We start from the raw sequence: 19,848 nt of genomic DNA on the forward strand, positions 1-19,848 counted from the left end.
ACCTGGGCCACAGACGCACCTGCGAGCGGTCAGGGCGGTGCCAGCTGTCGCTGGACACCCCCACCTCCGGAACGCTGGCTCCGGGCCCGGACGGACTCGAGCCGTGTGCTGGGAGCACGGGGCGTCCTCCGCACGTCCTCCGCGTCTGCGAGCGGAAGTCACTCCCCGTAAATGGGACTCACCTGTTGAGTTAGTCACGGACGTCACAGCGACAGGACTGGACATTCTTCTATTACGGGAAATTCAGGACGTGCTGCAGGGAACATGCGTGCCCGGCCCCCTTGGATACCCACACGTGTTCCAGACGCTGCCTCTGCGCCCCTGCGGTCGCTCATGCTCAGTCCAGCCCCGTCTCTCTGTGTCTCTGTGTCTCCCCACACCGTCTCTCTCGGCCTCTGTCCCCCCCATTCCTCAGTCCCTGTTTCTGTCTCTCTGTCCCCCCCATTCCCTCTGTCCGTCTGTCCCCCTCGGCTTCCGTCCCGGTCTGTCTGTCTGTCTCCCTTGCTCTCTGTCCCTCGCTCGAACGTGACCCGTGCGTCCGGTCTTGCTTTCAGCCATTATGTGTGCTGTGAAGCCGGACGGAGTCCCTCAGCTCTGTAGAACGGACGAGATCGGGGAGCTGTGCGTATGCGCCATCGCGACGGGCACGTCCTACTACGGCCTCTCGGGCATGACCAAGAACACCTTCGAGGTAGGTTCGCGGGGGCTCCTTCCAGGGGCCCTGCAGGTGCGCAGACGCGAACGAGAAGCTGGCAGTGTCTCGATGGAACGTGTTCGTTGTAACTAAAATGGTCTCGCTTTTTGCTGCCAGTTATATAATTTTCAGTAAATGTGACTTCTCAGCATTTCTCACTTCGTAGCCAGTGTTGGGAAAGGGCAAGAATCATTTCTTTGCGAAGGGTCTTCTGTATATCTCGCTGTTCCCAGGTTTGCCCGTGTACTAAGTGCTGCCAAGACACCGCACATCCGTCCTGGTCTCACCAGGGCCCCTGCGGCCTCCCTGCCATGGCCAGGTGTGAACACACGCACGTGGCAGGAGCCGGTGTGTGCGTGTGCACGGTGTCCGCCAGCGTGCATGGCTCGCGGTTCGAGTCCACACGGGCCTCGCTCGCCCGCGGGCCGCGGTACCCTCTGCGCCCATCCGCCGTGCTCCCGGAGCTGACCTCCCACCTGTGCAGCTGGTGCCTTACCCTTGGAGGGGCGCACGCAGAGGACCTCACGCACGGGAGACGGGGGCGTCTGGGGACCCGTCTCTTCCATTCAGAACACACCGTAACGTGCTGCCTCGTGCACACGTCTGGGTGGAATGTGGACTCGAGTTTCCAAAATGTCCCTGAAGCCCAGCCAGATGGAGTCTGCCTAGAACCCCCCTCCCCAGCTCTGCGACGTCCGCACAGGCTCTGAGGACCGGGTGTGGGCTCGGCGCCCCGAGATTTGCTTCCTTTCTCATGTCGTCCTGATAAGGAAACACTGATGAACATGGGTCATTTGACAACCTGTAGAAGGCATTTTCAGTTTTCCATTTATCAGTTCGATGCTGTGGATTTAAAACGAAGAACCAATTAGTGTTCATTAGACAGTCGTCATGACCTCTGGTAGCGCTTCTTGGGTTCGGAAGCCCTGGAAGGAAGCCGGTGGGCGGCCTGCCTGCGGGCAGAGGGGGACAGTAGGGGCAGGGGACGGGGACAGTGCTTTCTGCAAGGCGTCGCCGCCAGACTATGGCTGGTCAGCCCGGCTCCAGGGAGAGGGGCCGGTGGGCGCCCCCCCCACACTCACAGCTCACGTGTCCGCAGGTGTTTCCCGTGACGAGCTCGGGGGCCCCTGTCGGCGAGTACCCCTTCGTCAGGACGGGCCTGCTGGGCTTCGTCGGCCCCGGGGGGCTCGTCTTCGTGGTGGGCAAGATGGACGGACTCATGGTGGTCAGCGGGCGCAGACACAATGCTGACGACATCGTGGCCACAGCGCTGGCCGTGGAGCCCATGAAATTCGTCTACAGGGGAAGGTGGGTGTGCCCTCCGGGAACGCAGCACTCGGTGGTTTGTACACGGTGCTTTTTATATAAAAATACACAAATTCCTTAAGCCGATGGGATGCGGTGACCCCTGACATGCCAAGTAGTTCCGAGAGTCTAGTTTCATAGGAGTATCCTGAGCCCCAGACCTGAGCTTTCATCACCTCCCTCCTATGGGAAGTAAAAACATTTATTTAAAAAGCCTATTTTTAAAGTAAATACACAAAGAAAAGAGCCAAATATTCGTCTGGGTGCAGATCATCTAGAAAGACGGAAAGATAACCGTCGAGCCGCAGCCTGTACGGGGAGACGGAGTCCCTGGCGCGCCCCTTCCCCGCCGGCTTGCACGCTACGTGTTAAGTTCAGGCTGTCAGCTCCTGCGTGTTTGGCTAATTTGAAGGAAATCTTGGACTGCTTTCGAGTCTTATTTCCGCTTGTCAGGCCAACGAGAGTAGAGGTAGTAGACACTGGGGTGTTGGGGCCCGTGCTCCTTGTCACGGTGCAGGCTCCAGGGTGCGGGGGATGCTCTGGGGTCAGACCCCACAAGGCTGCGTCGGCCGAGTGAGACAGACACGTGGGCAGAAACCCGCCCGTCCCTAATGGGACGTTCCCGCTGACGTGCGGAATGCGACCTCACAGGAGCAAACCCCATATGCGGCTTGCGGGGCTTCCCCAATCTTGGGGCCCGGCAGGCCCGTCCCACGGGGTGGGTGCCCCCCCGCCCCTGCCGCGGCGGGAACTGCGGGCCGCTCTCCGCACGGTTCCCACTCCGGAGCCGAGGCTGCCTGCCCCTGACCACAGAAGCACCCTTGCCGGTGTGTGTCCTGCGCGTGCCCACCGCACTCGGCCCTCTCTGTGCCCGCAGGATCGCCGTGTTCTCGGTGACCGTCTTGCACGATGAGAGGATCGTGATCGTGGCCGAGCAGAGGCCCGACTCCACGGAGGAGGACAGCTTCCAGTGGATGAGCAGGGTTCTCCAGGTAGCTCTTCCCACGGCCCGCCCGCCCGCCTCCCTCCCCCCGTCCGTCAGGCTGTGGCCGCCCCCGGCAACGGTGCCTTGTGCTCCCTGACCCTCCTCCGCCACATCAGAAAGGGCATTGACCGGGAAATGTAACTGCCTGCTTGGAAAGTAACTGAGCAGACGGAGGGTCGGGATCTGGGGTCTGCAAACCTGGCCGCCTCCATTCACTTGGGGGCGTCACAAGGGACCGGGTTTCTTCTCATGTTGAGGTTGTATTTCCTTGCTCAGGTTCCTTTCTCGGGGCGCGCGGTGTTCCACAAATCCCACGTATGGTTAGCCGACGTGCAGGGTTTGGAGAGACAGCCCTTCTCTTGGCGTCGACGCCGCATGCACACGGGGCAGACGGCACTCAGTCTGCTTGTCTGTCTGCAGTACCTGTGCTCATGTGGTTCCCTCTCCCGTGACTTTCCAGGCAATTGACAGCATCCATCAAGTTGGGGTTTACTGCCTGGCCTTGGTTCCAGCGAACACGCTCCCCAAAACCCCACTCGGCGGGATCCACCTGTCAGAAACGAAGCAGCTCTTCCTGGAGGGCTCACTTCACCCCTGCAATGTCCTGATGTGCCCCCATACCTGTGTCACAAACTTGCCTAAACCTCGACAGAAGCAACCAGGTAGAGCTCACGGGCTGGAGGGTGGTGCGGAGCCCGAGCGGCTCTCAGGAAGCAGGTGCCGTGGGGTCCCTTTCCTGGTCTGCGCGCGCCCAGGGCGTGACCCTGCCCGGCCCAGGGTGCGAAGCAGGGGCCCTGCTGGGACGGCACGGTGTGCAGGCGGGCGGACTGGTGGGGGCCTTTGGGAAGGAGCCCCCGCCTTCCCGGAGGAAGTGCCGACCGTTGGTCTGGCCGGGGAGCGAGCCCGCAGCCTGCCTTGCCTGTGCGCACGTTACAGTTACACGGGTCCCCCGCGGCTGATTCAGGGGTCAGAGCCGCAGAGGTGTGGGAAGCGGCTTGGAGCGTGCTATTGTGTCACGGTTGTAAGAGTAACTGTGTGTCCACACCTTGTGGTTTGGGGATCTGTAATTACCCGTTGTCTGACCTTGTCTTCCGAACAACTGATGGACCGTGCTCCTCGCCGTCGCACGCGGTTATCAGTGAGAGGGACCCGATGGCAAGTCTGTGGAAGGTGGAGCCTGCACGCGGGCGGGGCTCCCAGGGCCTCTGGGGGCACACGGGGTGGCTGGGCACGGGTGGCGGCTGTGTTCTGGAACCACGGAGGGAGTTCCCGGCGTGGCGGCCATCATTTCCACGTGTCGTACACAGGAACTCCGTCTCACGGAGCCCGTGCGGCAGGCACTCTCCTGTCCCCACTCCACAAACGACGGGGTCAGGGATGGACCCGGCAGCGATGTTCAGCCATGTCCGGCGTGGCCACGGGGCTGAGTTCGCGGAGTTGGCAGAGGCGGCTGGGTCGCTGTGGGGTGCAGCCCACTTGGGAACACAGGGACCGAGGCCCGCACCCCGACGTGGGGCTGGAGGCGGGAGCGGATGGGCCTGTGTGGTTGACGTGAGGGTTCTGGTGCCTCACGCGAGGGGGGGGCACCTCTCATGTAGAGCCGAGGTCGGCCTTCGTCCCTTGTTGCCGTGCCTGTGATGCGGACACGGTCACGTGGCGGCTGGAAGGGGCAGCGTTTTCTCTCCTGTGAAGCGTGGATTCTCCAGAAACACGTACAGTCTGTCTGCTTTCGGGGCAGACGGCTCTGCGGTTTCCATCTGATTGCCATGCTGTCCCCGGGTTCCTTACATTCTGGGTTTCCTGAACTAAATACCCCCTTATTTCTCTTTCCTCTCAGTCACTGGTTTATAGCTTTCCTGCAGGAAACTGTGAAGTTGTAGCTGACAAAGCATCCATTTCTTTAAATTCAGGGGGCACACGGCTTCACGTGAGAGTCCCCACAACACACAGCATTGCCCTTCCACGGGCGTATCGAAGGGATGAAGTGTTGTGTCGGAGCACGAGCAGCTGGGGGAGGGAGAGCAGAGGCTCCGTCTGGGACGGGGTGTCTGTGAGTGGAACGGACGGTGGTGGCGGGGCCCCTGGAGGTGTCCTTGTGCACACTCGGAGCTGGTGGGGGTGCCCACCAGCAGAGCTGAGTGCCCTCGCCCAGTCCCCTGCTCACTTCCATTCATCATCACACACCGCAGCCCCAGGGCCCGGCCACCAGTGGGCCCAGGAGCGGAAAAGCTCCGGGGACCCCACGGGTCATCGTTTGTGAACTCAGGACAGATGTTTACCGCGGGCGATGGTTGGCAAATGCGTGGTAGTTTCTGGAGCTGCCGGGCCCCTGCCAGATGTCAGGGCTGAGGGAAGAGGCGCCGGCGCTCTGTCCGGAGAGCAGTGTCGGAGCGCAGAGGACAGCCTGCTTCCTGGGGGAGCGAGCGCGGTGGCTGCGGGGGAGGGGCTGGGTTGTTCACCGACCGCAGCTGCTGCGGGTGAAGGACTGAATCTCTGTGTGATTCGATTTAAGGAAACCGTTTTTTACCAGGATCTGGTGTCTTATCTTTCTGGTTAAATATTGAAAGTTTATGTGATTCTTAGTCTGAAAAAAACTTTTTAACAAATGCTGGGCGGCTGAGACGTGCTGCTCCACTTTCCTCCCTTGGCTGATGACCTGTAATGGACCTGACGGGTGCATTTCCCCGAAGCCTCAGTTTCCCGGAGCGCGGTGAGGGAGTGGGACCAGGTGGTTTCGGAGGCTCCCTTGGGAGAGACACGCTGGGAACAAGCACGCAGAGCCCAAGCAGACAGTTAGAAAGGCTGTTTTTCCTTGAGGGTGTTGCTAGAGGCCTCTATCAGAGCCCCTAAAATGCAGATAAACTGTAGACAAGCCAATTGCCCCTTTTACCAGATGAATTCATTTGCTCCGCTGACAATACATGTACTGAGCACATTAACTGAGCACAAGTGTTAAAAGTACCTTTAACCCACCAGTGGGGCCGGCAACAGTATTATAAACCGGGGGAAACCACAGTGGGGCGGTTGGCAGGCCCAGGATACATTGTATCAGAGCCGCGGGACGGCCACGCGGGCAGCCAAGTGTGGCAGGGAGTCTCGCCCACACGCTGACCTCATTCGGCAAGGCCGGGAGAGCCTCAGTTTGGGTAGAGGACACATTTTACAAGAAAATGCCATAGGAAAGCACCTGTCTCCCAGCCATGCTTGGAAGAGGAGCTTTCTTAAGTCCACGCTGGGGAGAGACGTGAGGTCTGAGCTTCGCATCCAGCAGCGACAAGCGTCAAGGAAGGAGGGACCGCCCGCCTGCCCCAGAGGAGTACTGCTCCCTCACTTGAGTTCTTCACAGAATCACGGAGAATACTTCTGCTCACCTTAGGCCAGAGTGGAGTCCCGAGACTGTCCCCACCTCCGTGGTCCCCGAGGATGCTTCACCCACAGATCCCGAGCCACGGAGCACAGGGCCGGTGGGCGGGGCTCCGTCCACACAGCAGCAATGGTCACTGTGCACGCGTCACCCTGCCGCACTTGCTTCTCATTCTCTTAACTGGAAACACCCTTCCTCCTCCAGAATTTCTTTATTACGAGCCAAGAGAAGAGCTCACGACAAATCAGACGTGGGGGAGCAGAGTCTGTAAGGCATGTTCTGCAGCGACACGGAACCCGGCATCGGGGCTCCCAGACATGGCCTCACATGAGGAAGCCCATGGGAGGAGCCCGGAAACCTGTGTCCGTGGCTGGTCCCAGCTTTCGGTCCCGCCTGGAAGCCCAGGGCTTCTCCTGCTTTGCTCTGAGGTTGGGCATAGTTCCTGACAGCCCAGGTCCGGGCGGCCGCGTGTGCGCAGAGGAGGACGGGCTGGCAGCCCTGCCCATCTCCCCAGGGCGCGCCGGAGGCCGGGCTGCCTGCAGCCACTGGCCGCACACCTCTGCCCACATCTAGGCTTCTTGAGCTGCGGACACACAGCTCTCTGCGTGCGATAACACGTGCACCGATGCCCTGACTTAGAAGCCTGTAGGTCGCCCTTTGGTAAAGGTTTAATAAGAAGCTTGTTCAGTGGTGCCTGGCATCTTGGTCATCTCTGCTGCCTCCTTCGCAGTCCGTCCCGTCCGTACCGGCCTCCTCGCCTCCTGCTCTGCGCACTCACGCAACGGCTCGGTCCCCTAGAACCGCGAGCCTACCTACTCCACGCGCATTCGTGTGTGTGATGAACAGTGAATGGCAGCACTCTGAGAAACAGAGGGTGCCTGCACTTTCTTGTAGTTAGGAATTTTGAGTTTCTGCAGCTCTTGAAGAACTTTTTTTCTTTGAAAAAGAAAAGAAAGCTATCGGAGTGGACTGTATCTGCCTTTCTCCTGTGAAAAGAGCGCTGGTCGTCAAGTCCATAATGGTGTTGTCCGAGGAACTTTGGACGGGAGCCTCTTGGCTCCGCCGTCTGCCTCTCCACGGGCCTGGCAGAGAGCCCAGAGCGTGCCGTCCGGGAGACGGACAGTGGCCATGGCTGAGCCCTCGACAGTGTTACAGGACGTGTTTATAAAACCTGCGTAGCACTCTGTGTCCGCGGTCCCTCAGACGGCCGCCGCGGCAGCTCGGGCTGGCCCCACACCTGTGGTCCGGAGCCCGGGTGGCTGGCAGCGAGATGCGTCTGTGTTCATCCCTTGTCTGCTGCGTCGTTGCTCAGATCTCAGCATCCCCCCAGCACGAGAATAGAAGCAGCGGGACTCGCAAAAGCTTATTTCCAGCCTGTAACGAAGACCTCGGAGTTTGCCATCATTGCCGTTGTTGGGACGCCCTGTTCTAATGAGACTTGCTCAGAGCATGACCTTTGGAGGGGTTTCCCCAGGGCGGGCGCTACGCCACGGTGGGAGGTGCTGTTGTAAGTTCACCTGTTTCCCTGTGTTCTTTCTAGAAATCGGCCCCGCCTCTGTGATGGTGGGGAACCTGGTGTCTGGGAAGAGGATCGCACAGGCCAGTGGCAGGGACCTGGGCCAGATCGAAGACAATGACCAGGCCCGCAAGGTGAGCGCGAGGCTGGGCAGCTCTCTGAACCCTGTGCCCCCAGGCAGCTGTGTCACTGTCTGCCGGTCCTTGTGTACCACAGCCTCTTGCTTCGGGCCTGTCCGTCCAGCAGACGCACCGTATCATCCCCCCAAGGGAGCTGTGTCTGTTGGGCGAGCAGAGGCTTGGGGCCAGCATCTGGATGTCTGTCCTGTCCTAGTGTCCCATGGCACGTGTTTTTCGCCTTCCTGCAAGCCCTGATTTCATGCCCAGACAGCGTCACAGCAACCTGGCTGCAAGGCTCCAGTCTTGTAATTGTTGGAACTCAGGAAAACGTGAATTCACAACCCCGGCTGGGGAACCAGGCGTCCTTAACACGTCCGTAGGGGCTGCAGGAGAAACACGGTGCCACACCCACCTTACACAGCATCGGCTTGTCTCCCCATCACAACCTCTCAGACTTGGGGACTCCGACGAGTCACCGGACAAAGGCTCCAGTCTGTGTGAGCGACCAGCAGATGTCACAGAATCGAGCATTTAAAATATTGCCAGTTTGGTAACAAGTAAATTACGATCACTGAAAGCACTTGGTCCCCACGTCCCCACGTCAGGTCGATTCTGTTAATGAAGTAGATTACGGGGCATCTGCGTGTTTCTTGTGACGAGGCGGGCTGGTCTTCTCTCGCTAGAGCCCGAGTCTGCGGGACGCATCCAGTCTGTGTGGTTGGCGGTGCCGTTGACCGACCTCGGGGAGTGAGCGTGCTGAAATAGCCAATAGAAGAGAACCCGGTACAAGAACAGGGTCGAACTGATTGTGCCGTTGTAGCCCCCAGAAACTACCCTCTTCTGGAAGCCCAGGAGAAGGGATTTCCTGTGCTGGCGGCTCCGTCTGTAAGGGGAATGCAGGTCTCCCAGCCTGGGCAGATGGCGGGAGACGTCCCTGACCAGGCACAGCGCCACTGCCCAGGCGCGTCCAAGTCGGGCACAGTGCCTTCCAAGCCATCCAGGAAAAACCCCGTGAGCCCTGGCTTAGTCTCCCCGTTTCGCTCGACAGGGCTGTCCTCGTTCCCCCGTGGAAAGTGCGCTGCTCTGAGCCACACAGGGTGTCTGTGCGGGCACGGTCTGTTCGGACAGCCTGACGCTAACGCCTGTGCTTTGTTCCAGTTCCTTTTCCTGTCGGAGGTCCTGCAGTGGAGGGCGCAGACCACCCCCGACCACGTCCTGTACACGCTGCTCAACTGTAGGGTGAGGCCCGTTGCACGCCACTCTGGGGCGGCTTTCTCTTCTTCCCACTATGTCTTTTCACTCCAGTGTTACGTGGCGTCATTCGCATTTATTTGTTGCCTTTTCACACGATTTTAGCAATTTTGGGGGGCGATATCTCCCCCCAAAATCAGGGAACAGTTCAGACCTATGACACGTTTTTGTGTTTACTTTTGTCGGTAAACCACGTCTTTGTAAGTAGAAAGTGAGGCTCTCCTTGTCGACTTTCCTTCTTAAGAAAGAAAACCGCTTCTGTCTCACAAGCGTGATGAAGGTTCGCGCTGACGTTCCCCGTTGGAAAAGTGAGCTTATCCAGTACATTCTGCAGGGGACCTTAAGAACGAGACCTTCAGTATGCAAGCAAAGAGTATTAACAATAAAAATCAAATGCGAAAGTCTTGGTACACTTAACTTTTCTTTGCTGTGGAAGTAAGCCCGAGAAGTAGATTTTAAACTTGGTTCTTCCTGACAGGTGTGGGTATGTAAGATTGGAGGAGGTCACAGCCACTAAGAATCATAAAAGATCAAGATCGGGGTGTGCAAATCCACCTCCTGCCACGTACAGTCATTGCTCAGACAAGTGAGAGGCGGTACCAGCCACACAACTGGGTTTCGCGGCTGGATTTCCAGTCATCAGCCCCGTTTCCGTGGGATGCAGCTCCCGGAAGCAACCTCTGGTCTTTACCGCAGACGTCCCAACTGTCTCGAGTAGCTGTGGGTGCCGAGTTGACCCAGTGGGTCACTCGGTCCTTGAATCTGTCCAAGGCGTCCCCCAGGAAGAGTCTGAGAAAGCGCTCCTGCCACCCTGGCCTCCGTCGCGGCGCCTGGCCTGGGCCCAGTGTTCCTGGCACTTACTCTCCCGTGCTCCCAGGCCCATGGCGACGGGAGGCGCTGCGTCGGGGCTCCTGAGGGTCTGTGCAGTTGCCTGAGCCCCTGAAACGTGCCTACCCTGCTCTCCACTTCCCTGCATTCACTCCGTCCGCAGCCTCGGGTACAGAACAGATCTGCTTTCCCCGCCTTCCCGACACTGCTGCCGTGCCGGTGGCCCTCGGCTCTGCAGATTCCCCTCTAATCGCTTTCTCTGACGTTGCCTGTTGTTCCTATTTGTCCTGGAGACTGTTTTTCCTCTGTGGCCTCTCCGTGGTCCTCCAGAGAGTTCCAGTAGCCCCTGCAGAGTGATGACCCAGAGGGAGGACCGTCCTCTGCCCCCCGGGAGGGGGACATCTGCTCCAGCGCTTATGCCCTTTGCTTAGTTTCCCAGACACTGCGCTGGCCTCGTAGGTATGACATGGCGCCTTCTGTCAACTCAAGCGGCGAGACAGCAAGAGGCGGTCCCCATCCCGTCCACCCACCCCTGCCGCACCCACAGACTCAGAGAGATGCCTGCGTGTTCATAGAGGGCCTGTCCCAGCAGGGAGGGAGACTGAGCTGTTCTGGCCGCACCCAACGAGCCAGTGCCCCTGTGGGAGCAGAGCCATCAGATGGCCCCCGGGTGATGGGGTGATGCCCCGACCCTGGGTCCTCCGGAGCTGCTCTAGCCTGGGTGGTGGGTGTTCCCGTCCCTGACCCCGTGACCACAGCCATCTGATGTAGCTAGAGGCTGGATCCCGGGAGAACTGAGTCACAGAAATGACTCCCGCTTCCTTAGAGACAGCAGAAGATTGGATGGGGAAAAGGAAGGAAACATTGGAAAAAAAAAGTTACAGAAGATGGGATTGGGATGGGGTGAGGAGGAAGTGAGAGTCGAGTGTGGATCCCCTGTGGGTCAGCGTGCAGGGAGGGTGCTGTGCGCACACTGCGGGCTTTCTTTCCCCACAGCAACGTGGGCGGGGGAGCGCGGCCTGAGCCCTCAGTGGGCAGGGCCTGTGCGGGCGCACCGGGCCTGCGGACCTGCCCACCACCTGCGGAGGCGCCCGGATCGCGCCGCTGCTCCGTGGGGCTGGTGGTCGCCGCCGCCCCTTGCCATTGGTCGCTTCCTGGCAAACTGGGTCCTAGCTGGACCACGCAGGACGTGTGTCTCGGAAAGCAGAGTTGTCAAATGCAGCATGCGGCGTCCAGTCAGCCCCCATCCTCGGGCCGCGGCCCCCTCCTCCCGGCGGCGGCCCCACACGGGTCTCAGAGCGGCCTCGGGCTGCGCCCTGGGCCGGGGTGGTCACTGCGGCCAAGGAGGCTGCGGGAGACCAGGTGTGTTTTGACCAAACCTCATCCATGTTTTTTCACCCTTTTCTTTAACTTTACCAACGTCTTTAGAATTTCAAAACGTAAACCCTATTTGGCTTTTTCTTAGTTCCTCGGGTTTTCTCTTCCTTATTTAATTTCATGCTGAACTTCAAAATGGTGCACAAATTCACGGACCTTGACCCTGAAAGTTCTGGGTTTGGGTCAGGCTTGGGTGGTGCACGCCCTGCCCCGCATCCATCAGGATCCCCCGGAGCTTCCTTTAGGGGAGGTCAGCCCTGATGGCTCCGGGATGGTGGTTTCTGCTCCTGCTGGGCAAACCCCGCCATTTCCCGTGGGGGCTGATGGGGTCATGGGCTGCCTCTTCAGGGGCCGCAGGCCTGTGACCCCTTGTTGGTGTTCAGAGCCCACACTGGTGGTGTTTCTCTGGAGGCAGGAGGCTGTGTGGTAGCAGCCACCCAGAAGTCAGGCGGGGGTCGGCCTGTGCCTGCGGGAGCGGGAGTCGGCAGCAGCTTGGCCCCCCATGGACGAGCGCTCCCAGACCCTGCACAGCCCCTCTGGGCGGCTTGGGCGCCCCGTCCCCGTCGCTGACTCCGGAACCCGTGGGGCCCTCAGGGCCTGCTGGAGGGTGGGGGCTCTCCTAGAAAGCCACCAGCAGCCTCGTGAACTGTGTCAGAGGTCACTGACCACAGATAAAGGGCAGCACCGCAATGAAACTTCCCCTTTTCTAAAGTGTGTCAGTGGGAATTTTCACACCCTCGGGCCAACACGCCTTTCCAGACCTGCGCACGCCTGCTGGTTCTGACCTGACGGAAAAGCTGGTCACGGGTGGGGGTTTGGCCTCGGATCTCCCGAAACTGGAGGGAAGGTCAGCTCCTGAACTGGAGCCGTCAGAGCAGGGGCACCTGCCCCGCTCCAAGATGAGTCAGGTGCACTGGCAGCCAGAGGGCACAGGCCGGACGGACAGCAGCCAGTTCTGCGGGGGTGTGAGGAGGAGCCCTCCTGCCATTGCCGTCCACTGTGGCCCGCCAGCCACCGGCCTGTCCCCGCCGGGCAGTCAGCAGGGCGTGCCGGCTGTCCCGGGGGGGGCGGTCCCCACCTCTGCCAGCGTGCGGCTGGGGCCGGGCTCAGGCCCCCATCAGCTGTGCCCGTTTTCACTTTGAACGCCTGAGGGACGTTTGGGTCCAGGAGCTGTTCCTTTGGCTCCAGCGCACAGTGGTGGTCTCCAGGAGTGGACGTCAGGGACTGGCCGGCGTCGGCGGCTCTGAGCTCTCAGGATTTGGCTGTGTCTCCCGCGCAGCCTCCGGTCTCCGTGTTGACCCAGCATTGCCGTGCTGTGCCGTGGGTGGCATTTTAACCTTTCTTAGAAGAGAGACCGTGGACGGAAACATGGGCAATGAGAGCGTTCCCGTCACAGAAGTGTAAGCGGACCCCGTGCCCCACAGGAGAGACCAGTCCCAGTCGGTGGGAAGGGGCCGGAGCCTGAGGGCGACCCCGCGGCCTGGGCACCGCTTCCACACCGGCGAGGGGACCCTGTTGCTTCCTCGAGCTCGACACAACAGTCCGTTAGTTCGTGGGCGATTCTGGCAAACACGGAGTGTTGGGGTTTGCATCCTGACGGTGAAAGTCCCGCCCCCCACCCCAAGCAGGTGTTTCTAACACACAGGCCGTATTACCCGGACTTCGCCTGTGTTCCCTGAGCAGCCCTGTTACTGCAGTGCCCCTTCCCAGTCGCAAGGGACCCCTGGGTCTGGTCACTTCTGTGCACTCGGCGTTACCCTCCTACACTGTGCTCGCCGCTCTTGCCCGGGACTTGATTCTCCGCACGCGACGTGCGCCCTCCCGGGAAATGGCGGTGTCCACTGTTCTTCCCGTGGCCGCCGGCCCACTGGCTGCTCCGTGGGAACAGACGGTGTTGTCACCGTGCCCGGGGCCCCAGGGTCCCTTTAAAGTAGGGTTTGATCGTGAGGCGCAGTGTTCCTATTTTATTTATCTCCTTCATCTCTTGATTCTGAGGAAACTGTAGAACCTCAGGAGGTTGCAGCTGTGCTTTTAAGGTGTTGTTTGATCCAAATGTGTCTTCCTTCTGTTTGTCTGTGTTTAAAGTCTACATAAAGGGAATTCAGCAGTGCGTTTTTCCCTTTACTGTTTGTTTTTTCACTATGGCTCTGTTTTGTCTGTTGTTAGACCTTTTCGACTTCTGACGTGGTGTTTCTTAAAAGTATTTTCAGTTTGTCTACTTTTCCTGTTCATTCCTCACTGACTCTTACTGCCCTGGGGCCCCAGAATCACCAGGTTGATGTATTTCCTTAGTTTAGCTACTTCTTAGGTCAAGCAAGTCCTTCTTTTTAAAAGATTGTATTTATTTGAGAAAGTGAGAGCATGTGAGCGGGCAGAGGGGCAGAGAGAGGGAGAAACTCTCAAGCTGACTTCATGCCTCCCCGGGGCTTCACCCTGTGACCCTGAGACCATGGCCTGAGCCAAAATCAAGAGTTGGACGCTTCACCAACTGAGCCACCCAAGCGCCCTAAGTAATTGTTTTTTAGAATATTTCTTGTTAGGGCACCTGGGTGGCTCAATCAGTCTAGTGTCTGCCTTTGGCTCAGGTCGTGATCCCAGCATCCTGGGACCGAGCCCCGCGTCACGCTCCCTGCTCAGTGGGGAGCTGCTTCTCCCTCTACCTGTGCCACGGCTTGTGTGTTCTCTCTCTCTCTCTGACAGATAAATAAATAAAATCTTGTAAAAACTAAAGTGTTCTTGGTAACTCCAGTGTATCCAGATGCCTCTTCGGTGCTGACGACAGGAAGGAGAAGGAAGGGACCGCTCATGGCACGGGGTCTTCTGGGGGGGCCCACTGTGCGCTAAAGCTGACCGTGGCTGGTCGCACAGGTGTGCAGACACACTAACGACCACGTGCGTGTGCGTCTCAAGTACGGGACTTGGCGGGAAACTGCAGACGCTCTCGGTGGAGCCTGTCGTGTTCAGAGACGCCTCACCTCCTTGATTTTGCGACCCCCAGGGTACGATAGCGAGCTCGCTCACGTGCGTGCAGCTGCACAAACGAGCCGAGAAGATCGCCGTGATGCTCATGGAGAGAGGACACCTGCAGGACGGGGACCACGTGGCTCTCGTCTACCCGCCAGGTGAAGAGGCGGGGGGGGCGGGCGCGTGTGCGGGGCCCTGCGTTCCGGGGGGCTCGCCGCTTCTGCTCACAGCCTCTGGTGGGGACGGTGGTGCGTGCTGAGCGACCGAGGGCATAAATAAGAGGTGATTTTGCGGGCGTCTGTATCTACATGTTTTGTTACGTACCTGGGGTAGCTCGCGGGATGGACGGTGACTCCGTCCTGCACGGAACAGGTCACTGTAGAATGAAACCATTGCTTCGAGGAACGACAGAAATCACACTTGTGGGCTGCTCTGAGGGGACAGGCCAGCGGGAAGTTACAGCCAAAGCCTAATGCAAGTCACGGGCCGCGGAGACTCGGCCAGCAGGCTCGGTGCCGCGGGCTGGAACCTGGTGGGGACGACCGAGTGAGTACCGCGTCTGCTCCTCTCCCGTCTAGGGATAGACCTCATCGCGGCGTTCTACGGCTGCCTCTACGCGGGCTGCGTGCCCATCACCGTCCGCCCCCCACACCCACAGAACATCGCAACGACGCTGCCGACCGTGAAGATGATCGTGGAGGTAACCCTGCCCGGGTGCGCCAGCCTCCCCTCTGCCGGGACCCCAGTGCCGGGCCTGACCCACCAGATCCCAGTGCCAGGCTCCCCCTTGCCTGGACCCCAGTGCCGGGACTTCTCGCTCTGAAATCCTGGGGCTGGGCTGGCTCCAGGCTAGGGAGGCGGTGTGGCCTCTACCCTCTAGTTCTGGACGGAGGATTTCAGCTCCTTGGGGATGGTGCTGTTGGTGCACTGGGACCGGAGAGCCCTGGAGAAGGGAACTCCCCACCCACAGCACCCGGAGAGGTGCTGGGAGGCCCGACGCCCCGCGGACTGGAGTGAGCAGCACTCTCTGCCCGCAGGTGAGTCGCTCCGCCTGCTTGATGACGACACAGCTCATCTGCAAGTTGCTGCGGTCCAGGGAGGCGGCAGCGGCCGTAGACGTCAGGGCCTGGCCCCCCATCCTGGACACAGGTCAGTCCTCAGGCCTGCCAGACACTTGCGTGGGCTCGTCTGCTTTTCCACTGGGTCAGATCTACTAATGCCTTTGCTTTGCTCCAGACGATTTGCCAAAGAAGCGGCCTGCCCAGATCTACAAACCTTCCAACCCAGACACCCTCGCTTATCTGGACTTCAGCGTGTCCACAACCGGAATGCTCGCCGGAGTGAAGGTGAGAAGCCGGTGTGCGCGCTGTGCGGTCACGCGCCGCTCGGGGCCGTCCCGGTGCTCTCTGGGAGCGGGACTCTAGCACGGGCTAGAAAGGGTGCGGGCGAGCGGCACGTGCCCGCCCTTCCTGAGGCTGCGGACCGTGTCCACGGTGAGCTAGGCCGGCCGATTCTTCCCACACGTTTCAGCTAGTTCTTGGGGTGTAAACACAGCCTCATCCGCCCCTAGCAAAAACCACACGTTTTCCTTCCTTGCTGGTTCTCAGACCCCAGTGCTCTGCTCTAAAACGCTGGGCACTGGGGTTTCTTGCCCTTTTAGCCTGCGTTCTGTCCTGCCTGGCTGACCACTGACTCTCGTTCCTACCAAAGAATAGAGCTGTAGGTGACCCTTGACACATTGGGGTTAGGAGCACCCCACCCTGTGTCGTTGAAAATCCGTGTAAGACTTTTGACGCCCCCAGAACTTAGCTCCTAGGAGCCCGCTGTTGACCGGAGGTCTTACCAGGGACATAAACAGTCCATTAGCAGCTATTTGGTGTTCTGTGTATTATACAGTGTTCTCATGGTGAAGTCAGCCGGGGGAGAGAAAATCGTGCTGAAAAAGTCACAAGGGAGAGAAGAAACGTTTACATTGCAGCCTCGTAAAAAACCTGTGTACCGGGGGGCAGGTGCTCCCCGCCCCCGGTGCTGTTCAGGGACGTGCTATGGCTGTCACCTCACGAGGACCCTCAGGGCGCGGGCCGTGCCCCTGTCACGGGACTGGGACTCCCCAGTTTCAAGAAGCCCTTGGCCCACCCTCACGGTCTGACCCCTCCATTTGTGTCATTTACCTCAATTCTCTTTCTCTGCTGTTTTCTCAATTTTTTTATTGTTGTTAGATACACGTAACATAAATTCACCAACCTGTGGTTCCGTCGCATTAAAAACCCTCACGCTGTCGTGGGGCGTCCCACCGTCCGCCCCCAGAGCTCGCCGCGTCTTGTGAAACTGACACCTGTTGGCCAAGAGCCCCCCCAGCACCCACATCTCCCTCCGTCTCTGGGACTTTGACGACTCTGGGACCCACAGACATGGAGTCCTGCGGCACTGTCCTTCTCTGCGTGGCTCCTTGAAAGTCCCGTGACGGGGGCTCAGCCGTGCTGCTGCGGGGTCCGAACTCCTTTTTAAGGCTAAGTGACGTTCCGTTGAACGTGTTCCCACTGGGCCTGTGCATTTGTCTGTCAGCGAGCAGTAGGCTTGCTTCCAAGGGTTGGCTCGTGTAGGAGACGCTGCTGCTGTGAGCAGACGTCCACGTGCCTCTCAGGACTCCGATTCAGGGACGCCTGGCGGCTCAGTCAGTGAAGCGTGTGCCTTGGGCTCAGGCGTCCTGGGATTGAGCTCCACGAGGGGCTGTCCCCTCGGCGGGGAGCCTGCTTCTCCCTCTCCCTCTGCCTGCCTCCCTGTCAGATGAATACATGAAATCCTAAAAAAAAAAAAGACACTGATTTCAGGTCTTCTGGGTATATGCCATTTTGGACCATATGTATGGTCACTGTGTTTTTGATCCGGAGGGAACCGCCGTGCTGCTTTCCGCGGTGGCCACACCATCCCCCTTCTCCCCCTGCCCCCAACACCTCTTAGCGTTCTCTGGTTTGGTTGCTGTTTCATAACCGTAACTATCCCGAGGGACGCGCGGTGCCATCCCACTGTGGTTCGGGTGGCACTTCCCTAGAGATCAGTGATGTTAAGCATCTTTTCCTGCAGATAGTGGTCACTTGTCCATCTTCTCTGGAGAAGTATCTGTTCAAGTCCTTTGGCTCAAGTTGCTTGATTTTTGTCGTTGTTGTGGATTCTTACGAATTCTCTGTACATGCTGGATATTAAACCCTGACCCTCGCCTATCCTGTGGATACTGTCTTTTGGTGAACAAAATTCTTTAATTTTCATAATGTCCAATTTTCTTTTTTTTTTTCTTTTTTGACCTATGCTTTGGTCACATCCAAGAAATCATTGCCAAACCCGTGTCGTAAAGCTTTGTCTTGTGTTTTCTTCCAGGAATTTTATTGTGTTAGGTCTTACATTTCCGTCTTTGACTCAATTTGAGTTAATTTTTCTGAAACCACTAGTTATGTTGTTTTGGGTAAGGGTCCAACCTCATTCATCTGCATGCAGAGATCCAACGTTCTCAGCCCTGTTTTGTTGGAACGACTGTCTTGCCCCTCATTGAATGGTCTTGGCACGTTTGTAAAACATCAGCTGGCCATAAATGCAAGGGTTTTGTTTTTTTTTTTCTGGGCTCTGTACTGTGCCCTGTTGATCTGTGCATCAGTTTCTGTCCCTACGCTGCACTATTCTGAGTACTGTGTTTTTGTGGGAAGCTTTTAAATCAGGAAGTGTGTGTCTTCTGACTTTATTTTTTAAGATTGTTTTGGCAGTCAAATTTCCTGGAGATTCTGTTTGAAGTTTACAATGCATTTTCTACTTTACAAAAAAAATCATTGAAATTTTTTATTTAAATTCAATTAGCCAATGCATAGTACATCATTAGTTTTTGGCATAATGTTCAATGATTCGTTAGTTGCAGATAACACCCGGAGACTGCATTGAGTCCACATTGTTTCAGGTAGGATTGACATCTATGAATATTGTATACATTTCCATTTATGTATGTCTTAATTTCTTTGGCAACATTTTTTTTTCTTTTTTTTTTTTTTCTATAACTTTCTTTTAGTTAACATATGTGTTATTTGCCCCAGGGGTACAGGTCTGTGAATTATCAGGCTGACATACTTCACAGCACTGACCATAGCACATACCCTCCCCAATGTCCATAACCCCACCACCCTCTCCCGACCCCCCCCCCCAGCAACCCTCAGTTTGTTTCATGAGATTAAGAGTCTCTTATGGTTTGTCTCCCTCCCGATCCCATCTTGTTGCATTTTTCCCTTCCTTCCCTCCACAACCCCCCGCCCTACCTCTCAAATTCCTCATATCAGAGAGACCGTATGATAAACGTCTTTCTCTGACTTAGCGTAATACCCTCTAGTTCCATCCCCGTTTGTTGCAAACAGCAAGATTTGGGGGGGGGGGTTGATGGCTACATAGTATTCCATTGTGTATAAACCACATCTTATTTATCTGTTCATCTGTTGACGGATCTCTGGGCTCTTTCCACAGTTTGGCAATTGTGGACACTGTCTTCGGCAATACTTTATAGTTTTCATGGTACAAGTCTTGTACCTCCTTGATTGGGTTAGTTCCCAAGCATTTGATGCTTTGGTGGGTTAGTTCCCAAGCATTTGATGCTTTGACGCTGCTGTAAGTAGATTTGTTTTAATTTTTCTTCAGATTTTTCATTTAATGTGTAGAAATGCAAGTGATATTTGCTTAATGACTTCTTATCCTGCCACTTTGCTGAATTTATGATTTTTTAAATAATTTTTATGTGAAATCTTTAGTGTTTTCTCCATATAAGTTCATTTTATCTGTGAACAGAGATAATTTTACTTCTGCTTTTCCAACCTAAATGCCTTGTGGTTATGTTTCTTACCTAATGGCTTGGGCTAGAATTTTTAGTACGATGTCGAGTGGCAGGGTGAAGACAAGCATCCTTGCCTTATTCCCGACTGTAGAGCTACAGCTTTGGAAGACTCAAAACCACCGAGTATGATGTTCTCTGTCTTCTTCGTATGCGGCTTTGGTTATGCTGAGGCCCTTTTTTCTATTCCTAGTCTATTGAGTGTTTTTATTTTAAAAGGTTTTTAAATTTTGTCAGACGCTTTTTTTTACATCAATCGAGATGGTCATACGGGTTTTTACACCCCTTGTTCTTTTAATGTGACATATTGATATTTTATTTTTTAGAGATTTTATTTATTTATTTGACAGACAGAGATCACAAGTAGGCAGAGAGGCAGGCAGAGAGGAGGAAGCAGGCTCCCTGCTGAGCAGAGAGCCCGATGCGGGGCTCGATCCCAGGACCCTGCGATCACGACCTGAGCCGAAGGCAGCGGCTTAACCCACTGAGTCACCCAGGCACCCCTGATTGATGTTTTAAAAGAGTTTAAGTAATCTCTACACCCAGCGTGAGGCTCAAACTCACAACCCTGAGCTCAGGAGTCACAT

At 57.0% G+C, this 19,848-nt stretch overlaps 1 protein-coding gene across 2 annotated transcripts in view; it reads left to right on the top strand.

Annotated features, from left to right (window-relative positions):
* Nucleotides 1-19,848, top strand: part of DIP2C (disco interacting protein 2 homolog C) — a 347,920-nt gene that overhangs the window by 266,300 nt on the left and 61,772 nt on the right. For both annotated transcript variants that reach the window (XM_044229196.1, XM_044229198.1), the window contains 10 exons: nt 555-691; nt 1,794-2,002; nt 2,877-2,991; nt 3,445-3,646; nt 7,889-7,998; nt 9,142-9,222; nt 14,438-14,561; nt 14,982-15,103; nt 15,441-15,552; nt 15,640-15,749. In XM_044229196.1, the coding sequence (XP_044085131.1) occupies nt 555-691; nt 1,794-2,002; nt 2,877-2,991; nt 3,445-3,646; nt 7,889-7,998; nt 9,142-9,222; nt 14,438-14,561; nt 14,982-15,103; nt 15,441-15,552; nt 15,640-15,749 (1,322 nt within the window). The remainder of the gene's footprint in view (nt 1-554; nt 692-1,793; nt 2,003-2,876; nt 2,992-3,444; nt 3,647-7,888; nt 7,999-9,141; nt 9,223-14,437; nt 14,562-14,981; nt 15,104-15,440; nt 15,553-15,639; nt 15,750-19,848) is intronic.

The sequence above is a fragment of the Neovison vison genome, chromosome 12, assembly GCF_020171115.1.
Source record: "Neovison vison isolate M4711 chromosome 12, ASM_NN_V1, whole genome shotgun sequence".
Classification (NCBI taxonomy): domain Eukaryota; kingdom Metazoa; phylum Chordata; class Mammalia; order Carnivora; family Mustelidae; genus Neogale; species Neogale vison.